Source organism: Pteropus alecto, unplaced genomic scaffold (genome assembly GCF_000325575.1).
Source record: "Pteropus alecto unplaced genomic scaffold, ASM32557v1 scaffold25, whole genome shotgun sequence".
In the NCBI taxonomy this organism is placed as follows: Eukaryota; Metazoa; Chordata; class Mammalia; order Chiroptera; family Pteropodidae; genus Pteropus; species Pteropus alecto.
The window spans coordinates 15,133,177-15,141,388 of NW_006441955.1; the positions used below are offsets into that span (position 1 = coordinate 15,133,177).

At 39.0% G+C, this 8,212-nt stretch overlaps 2 protein-coding genes and 1 pseudogene across 3 annotated transcripts in view; all 3 read left to right on the forward strand.

Moving 5' to 3' along the window:
* Positions 1 to 3: 3 nt before the first annotated feature.
* Positions 4 to 8,212, forward strand: part of LEPROT — a 14,853-nt gene continuing 6,644 nt past the window's right edge. Inside the window, exons 1-2 of the mRNA XM_006919288.3 lie at positions 4 to 83; positions 3,943 to 4,018. Coding sequence (XP_006919350.1) covers positions 68 to 83; positions 3,943 to 4,018 — 92 coding nt within the window. The 5' untranslated portion in view covers positions 4 to 67. The remainder of the gene's footprint in view (positions 84 to 3,942; positions 4,019 to 8,212) is intronic.
* LEPR (leptin receptor) overlaps positions 16 to 8,212 on the forward strand; it is a 159,187-nt gene continuing 150,990 nt past the window's right edge. Inside the window, exons 1-3 of one of the 2 annotated variants that reach the window (XM_025051971.1) lie at positions 29 to 83; positions 3,058 to 3,141; positions 3,943 to 4,018. The gene's annotated coding sequence lies outside the window, so the exon portion shown is untranslated. Of the gene's footprint in view, positions 84 to 3,057; positions 3,142 to 3,942; positions 4,019 to 8,212 lie in introns of both variants that reach the window. The other variant, XM_025051972.1, reaches the window with a different exon arrangement.
* LOC112485834 lies at positions 4,616 to 4,734 on the forward strand (annotated as a pseudogene).

Genomic DNA, 8,212 nt, shown 5'->3' on the forward strand with positions numbered 1-8,212 from the left:
AGGGGTGGGGTGGTGGGCAGGGCTGTGGTAGGAAGCCGGAAGCAGCCGCGGCTCCAGCTCGGGAGACATGGCGGGCATTAAAGGTACATCTGCGGCCCCTGGCTCGATGGTCCTGCGGTGGAGTCGCCTCCTCCGCTCCAGGCTAAGCTCGGAGCTGCGCTTTCAGTGCGTCGGCGGAGAGGGCCTCCCCCAGACTCGCCATGCTTCCCACCTCTCTGGGTGGGAATGCGCTCTCTCGCTCCCTTTGCTCCTTGGGGTGTGGGTGGAGGGATGCTTGGGAACCCCCCTTTTTTTCTGCAAGGCCACTAGCCTTCCCGCTCTCCTTGCACTACGGGCAACTCCAGGCTGGAGCCCTCGCGGAGATCGGTCCCTGCCTGGGACACCCGGTCCCGCCACCCGAGCATCACCTCCTGGGCTCCTCCTCAATTAAGCTCAATTCCTCCGAGCTTCCTCCCACCCCTACTTTTGCCGAGTTTTTAACGGGGTTTCCACTTCCTGACATGTCCACCCTAACGCCTTTTTTTTTTCCCTGCCGCTCGCAGTTTCCCATTTCCTTCCAAAGGAGCCATTGTCTTCAGTGTTCTCGGCTTTGGGCCCTTAATCCTCTTGTTCCTAATGATTTTTCCAGTTGGGCAGACTTCACTGCAGGCAGGTGTCAACGGATGGCGCCCAGAAATGCTGTATTTGTCGTAATTGTGCAGGGTAGATTAGGTGGAATTAGTACTTTCATCTATGGACAGACGAGAGCGTGGTGTTTGTGCAGTATGTATTTTTGAATCGTGCAGTTGATAAAAAGGGAGTGTTCCAAGAACACTTCCCTTATCTGTATGCCTTGCAGAGGAGAGGAGATGGTAGCAGTGAGAGAGGTAATTGGAAGACTTCCTGTTATTTTTGGGAGGAAACCATTAGATTTTTAATCTTTTTGGAAAGAGTAGCATAACTTGTTTCTATGTTGGAGTTCCTTCTCGTCTTTGAAGTTTGTACCCAAAAAATCTTACCTCCCTAGTTAACCTATAAAGATGTATACAGTATATTTGCATGCATACATGTGTTCACTATGAAATTTATCTGAGTGCGTAAGCTGTTAGCAGCAGACACATCATTTTTTTCTGGCTGACTTTTATATTCAACATTAAATATAATTTACTTGGACAGTGTCCAGTGTGTAATACAGCCATTTGAAACCAATGCAGAAAACAGCTGAGAAGTAGTAGCTCAGTGTTACACTGTGTTTAGTTATGCCCAGAAACTATCAAATAATAATGTTTATGTGTAAATATGTTAGAAATTGTGATGTAGTAAAACAGAAGATAGGCTATGAAGTGGAAATAGACTAATGGAAGGACGCATTTTGTAGATAATTCAGTTCAACCTTTATTGAGAGACTACTGTATGTCAAAGATTTGAAACAAACAGGTAAATGAGAAGTTACTGTTGGGTAACAGAGTTGGAAATAATTACTATTTAAGTGTCTAAGATGTACTCAGATACAGTGAAAACACAAGGATGGTGTGGGTTGAATTGTGTCCCCCAAATAGAGATAAGTTCTAACTCCTCACTACCTGTCAGTGTGACTTTATCTGGAAATAGGACCTTTGCAAGATGGAATCAAGTTAAGATGATATTGGATTAGCATGTGCTCTATCCTATAAGGACTAGTGTCCTTATAAGAAAAGGGAAATTTGAACATGGAGATATATAAGGAGAATATATGAAAACAGAGGAAGAAAGTAGAGTAATGCAGCTGTAAGCCAAGGAGTATCAAAGATTGCCAGCCAGCAACCACCAGGAGTTAGGAAGAACCAAGGAAGGATTTTTTTCTCAGAGGCTACAGAGGGAGCATGGCCCTGCTGACACCTTGATTTCAGACATCAAACCACCAGAACTGTGAGAAAATAAATTTCTGTTGTCCTAAGCCACCGAGTTGGTGGTACTTAGTTAATAGCAGCTCTGGTATTAACTAATATAACTAATACAGATGGAATCACTTAACCCTGCTCCAGGAAGGAAGAAGGCAATTTCTGCACAAAAGGCAATCCTTGAATAGAAGCTAAAAAGATCAATAAAACTTCATCTGGCAAAGGATGGGGCAGAGTTTAATTCAAGTGCTGAGAAGAGTATGTGGTATTTCAAGTTAGAACCTTAAAAAGGAAGAAGTGTGTGTTTGAGAGTAGAGGGTGAGCATATTTCAGTTTTTATATGTTGAATTTGATGTCCTTGTTGGCTGCTCAGGTGAAGTCCAGATTGGAGTTGGAGGTGAAGCATTGACGTAGCTGAGCCCATGTGGTACCAGGGAGCTTTGGAATGAATGCAGTGTTTCAGCAAGAGTATAGAGTAAAAAGCGACGAAGTTGGATGCCTGGTCAGCTCCAGCTTTAAGACATGGTAGAGGATGCGATTCCTGAAAAAGAAAAAAAAGGACTAAATGAATCAATGTGAGGTACAGTTGTGAACCTTGAGAGATTGGTGTCACAGACCAGAAGGAAGAGGTCTACAGTTCCTAGCTTTGAAAGGTGTCATGGAGGAGGGAATAGTGCAAATACACGATGCGGGGGGCGTGGGGCACTAAGCCAACTAGGAAGAGACCTTCTGCAATGAAAAAAATACATGAAGACTTACTTTTGAACATTTTTTTTTTGAAGTGACATATACTCAATGGAAAAACATAAATTAAAATTGACAGTCCTTCCTTGACCCCTAATATCTGCAAACTTCCAAATGTTTTTAAAAATACCTTGGCATCTTTTTATAAACAGTCCCCCCAGTTCTCCTCTTAATGTAAAAGGAAGCAATCAAAATGCTAATTAGTTTAATCAATGACTAATTTTGAGTGTTATGGATTTTTTTCAGAAGGAAATTTGGATAATATAGTGTCTTATGCTTCTGATATATACCTTTCCCAAAGAACATTGTTAAAATGAGCAGATATCTACATCAATCAACATTTACTTATTGAGCCTCTCCTGTGCTTTTCCTATGACAAGCACTTTACATAAATTATCACATTTAATTCCCATAAACTCCCTAATAAGGTGGCACCATTATTCCCATTTTATAGGTGAAAAATCAGATTTAAAGAGGCTCAGCTTCAACCTAAGGTCACACAATCTGTTCATGGCAGAGAAGGTTTGAACCCGTGTTGGTGAGTCAGAGATCAAATTTTTAAACAACTCTGATATTCTGTCTTTCACTTAGCAGCGTAAGGACAGATATGTTCCTGTCTCTTCAGAGGTTCATGTCCTCCAGATGCTGGGAATAAATATTTTATTCAGTAGTTGAGAATCATTTTCTATGCAGACATGAAGACAATCTGTGAATACTTGTAGTACTGTGGTTTGGGGTGGCAAAAATGGTCAAAGGGTATATATTATAGGGAAGCAGTTTTGCATGTAATTTAAGGAAAGAGTTTTCAACATTTAGAAACTGTTAGAATGAAATGACCTGCCTTAGGTGGTTATGAGTTTCCTTCACTGGAGTTGTACAGACTGGCTGGCTGGCGTCTTGTGACACATATAGAGGGAATTCATACATTAGATAGATGTTGTGTGCTGGAGATGCTTTATACCTTTCTCTACCTACAAATTTAAAAGTGGTAAACATAGGCAGTAATTTGCTAGTCAAATATAACATCAACTAATGAAATAAGTAAGTTGCTATATTTGCTTAAATTGGGGATCTTTTATTGTTTTTTAATTGAAGTTTTTTATTGGGATAAGATTCTCATATTATAAAATTAACTTTTTGAAGTATTAAAGTCTTTCCCTGTGTTTTTTAGTATATTCACAGGTGTGCAACCATCACTACTAGCTAACTCCAGAACATTTCATTACCTCCAAGGGAAATTCTATACCTATTAGTAGTCACTCTCAATTCCTCCCCTCCTCCCCCAGCCCCTGGTAACCATGGATCTGGAACCTATAACTCTTGGTTTTATTTTTCATAGCTCTTGTGTTATTATCCTTCAGCGGAGCTATTGGACTGACTTTTCTTATGCTGGGATGTGCCTTAGAGGATTATGGGTAAGTTATTTTTTCAAAAACTATTCTTTTTGTGCCTTTGTCACTATTGTGTGTCATGGGTGTTAGAGAGATTGGTAAATTTAAGACCAATCTCTAACCAATTAGTTAGTGAAGCCCAAATTATGAACCCACTGCCTTCATTATTTAGCTGTACTTGTGCTGAGAAAAGCTCTTTTTAAAATTGATGTATTCATTTAATAAACATTTAATGAACACCTATTCTGAATCAGCTGGGGATACAAGAATGAAGAGACATAGTGCTGTCCTCAAGGAGCTTACAGTTTTAAATGAGTGAGAGATAAACAATTCAGTTAGTAAAACGACAGCTGTAGTGAAGATGTGTGCAAAGTACAGTGAGAGCTTGGAGAAAGTGCATCGGAGTTTCCCCAGGAGAGTTGGGGAGAGCTGCATTGAAGTTGTCTTTAAGCCAAGATTTGGTGGATAAATAAGAGTTTATCAGGCTGATGAGTCAGTGGTGAGCATTTCAGGTAGAGGGAGCATTCAACAAATTTCTTTGTTCAACAACTGGTCGAGTGCTTACTGTGTGCCAGCTACTGTTAATGGAACTGGGGATTATGAAATAAGAAAAGAAAGGTCCTCTATGGCCATGCTACCCTGAATGTGCCTGATCTCGTCTGATGTCGGAAGCTAAGCAGGGTCAGGCCTGGTTAGTACTTGGATGGGAGACCACCTAGAAATACCAGGTGCTGTAGGTGTTAAAATGAAACAAAACAAAACAAAAAAACTCATTAAAAAAGAAAGGCCCTGCTTTCTTGCAGTCCATATTTTAGTGGGGGAGACAGACAGTAAACGTTTTAAAATATACATTCTATCAGAGATAGAAGTGTTGTGAAGAATAAAGGGTGAAGGGCACAAGGGCTTTAGGAAGGATAGTTGTTGAAACAGTGGACCGTTGGAGATGGGGCAGTACTGTAACTGGGATATGAGTTGAGGCTGAATTTTCTCAAAAGGGAAGGGCAAGTAAATGGAATGTAGTCAGGTCTTATGAAAAACACTCTGGATCATTTGTATCCTGTGAACTATCGTGATACAAGTTGTGTCATCTGTCTCATTTTTCTGTATTTTGCATCTAGTATAACATTTATATAGGCATAAAAAGAGTATTCACAGTTATTCTTATACATCCTCAGTAATCATAAACAGTTGGACTATATAGAAAAACCCAGAGAACAAGTATAACTATTATTTTGACTAATATCATTAGCAGTCAAAGACATTCAAAACAAATTGGTTTCTGAAGTCAACATCAATTTGTAGGTATACAGGCCTTGTCAGTGTCTTGGAATAGCTGTCTACCTCTGATGTCAGCGGCTTCTCATCCTAGATGAGTTTTTGATATCTATAATAGGTAGAGGCAGGTGTCGTAGACAGAGTAGATGGCCGTTCGTGGCTAGAGGCTGATAAGGTCCCTTCCAGTGAGGTTGGAGAGTGCCTTTTATTTAATGTCCTTTCCAACAAACAAAATCTCAAGGTGGTAGTTAATGATTCTTAAAGTCTTCATCTCCTGGTTGCTCCCTGTGAAAGGAAGCAGTTACCTATTTGGCATTTTCTTGAAGTGACTTTATCAAACCTTGGTAATAGTGTAAGATGTCACCTTTCAATCATGTCAGCTCGTAAGTTCCTTCATCTAATTGAAGTCCAGCTTAAATGTACTAGGATGCATGAAGGAATGTAAATACTGAAAGAATGGAGTTTGCCAGGGAGCCTGGAAGGACCACGCTGCCGTCTTGGGTTTCCCATAGCTCCAAGTATTCGTTTAATTTACAATCATTGTTTCCAACATAGTAGAAGTCTTTCATTACTTATTTTACAATGCTTCCCAGGAAATTTAACATAAAAAAACCAAGCTCGATTAGTTTAAAATTTCTCTTATAAGGAGAGACTACAGATCTTGAGATGTTCCAGGGGCCCTTCTGGAACATCAAAGTTATTCCTACATATATTGAGATTGTAACTCTTAAAATCTTAATTTCTAATGAAAACTAGAAAGTCACATTCATGAAGACGTTTTGTAAGCTCTAGAAACATTTCATAGCCATCAAAGTTAATCATTAACATAGACTTATTTTTGTAAAACTCTGGGTGTAAAATATTATATTTAATATCAATAACTCAAAAGACATATCTGTTCTACTTAAACCAACAAACTTAAACTAGCTTTTATTTAAGAATTAATCTTAGATCATGTGAACTTAAAAAGCATTTGAGTTAGTTTCTATATTTCTGAGAATTTTAGAATAGCTGGTCCTTACAAGTGCTTGCCTTTAAATTTATTTTAATAATACCATATGGAGGCAGAAAATTATCTCATATTTACAACATATGTATATAAGCACACATAGACAGATAAATGCAAAGACAGACCTTTTGGCCATGAGAAAAACTCTGTTGTTTATAAAAACAGTTGGATCCAAATTTTGTTTTATATTATAATTGGCATTTATAATTTATATTGTTGATATAGAAAATATCCAAACCTTAGAGAATTTTTATAAGTTTATTCGAACCAAAAGTTGCTGGGAAACAGGATTTCGAGTGTTCTGGAGAATGACAGTTTTGCAGTTTCTTTTATGCATTTGAAATTAGGAGGGAATATAAGGAAGATTACATGAAGGTGGGAGAAAGCAAGGCACAATTAACAAGACTGTGTGCTCCCTTGAGGGTGATTATGCCTTCAAGGGGTCTGGAAAAGAGGATCACTCTGGCATTTCAAAGGTGTGCTAACCTAGGTACACTAGAACAGGGGACAGGACTGGCTTAAAACCTTTCACTGAAGAAGTTATAGGCCTGAGGTGTGAATTTATGATCAGATCATCCTGTGAGGTTATTTTCAGTCACTGAATTTGTACATACTCCTCCCCGCCCACCCCACAATAGCTTACTGTGAATGGGAATATAGTTTCCTAGATTTTCTTCAGAAAACTTAACTGTATTCTAGGAAGAATTAAGAGCTCTTGGCTGTGGGATGTCAGGTAACAGCTGGGTCTATTCCAGACCTCTTTTCCAATCTGTATCTGTTTTCTCACTGGTACAATGAAGGCTTTGAACTAGAGAATCTCTAAAAGCCCCTTCCAACAATATTGTTTTGTGATTCTTGAAATACATTGTAATTCCTCTAGTTTGCAATTAGGAGTCCAAACTCAGTGTTTGCATCCTGAGTCTCTTGAAAAGGGCACTTTTCTTTTTTGCTTTTTGGTTGACCATCCCACCTTCCTAGATCTGTGGCCAAAATGAAAGGCTTTCATTACGGTGTGGCTTCACTCCAACTACTGCTCTAAGGTGCTCGCTATCTGGATGGCTCTGTGTTAATCAAGGCATTGTGGTGATAATGTATTATTATGATGTGTATATATAAATGATTAGAGACTATGCCCTTTCCCCCTCTCAGGGAAACATAATAAATGTCTAGCTTATGGAGAAAAATATTTTCGAAGTGTTTGTAGAAGAAATGTAGGAAATGGAAAGCAGATGGCAATTTTTAATAAATACGAAACATTGAAATTTGAGAAGAAAGCTTTTTTTTGCATTGCAGAATTATTATAATCTCATAATAAAAATTAGAGTTTATCTAATTTTTTTTAGTGTATCTTAAATTTTAAAATACGCATAGTTATTTTCATATCTTCCAAACTTAAAATCTATTTATTATTTTGTTCATTCAATAAATATAATGAAGCACCTCATTCTAGGCCCTGGAGATGAATGGTGATTAAGACAAATCAGATCCCTGTTCTCATAAACAAGAAAATATTAGATAGGAATGAGTGCTGTGCAGAAAGTTAAGAGGATGATGTGCTCAACGGTGACTTGAGGTATTTAATGCAGATGGTCAGGATAAACTCTTAGGAGGAGACCTCTCAGTTTAGATTGCATGATGAGAAGGAGCCAGCCAATGTGAAGATTGGCGGAGGAGCATTCCAAGCAGAGGGCATAGCTAGTGCAAAGGCCCTAAGGCAGGGATGGGCTGAGTTTTTAAGGAACTGAAAGAAGGCTGATGTGGCTACAGATTAAGCAAATACAGGGAAGATGGCACCAAATGAATGAAACCAGTTGACCAGATCATTTCAGACTTTGTAGGTCAGGGCAAGGAAACTGAGTTTTATTCTAAGCCATGGAAAGATTTCCAGTATGCAGGCACTCATATAATCTTTGTTGAATTAGCATGCCCAAGGC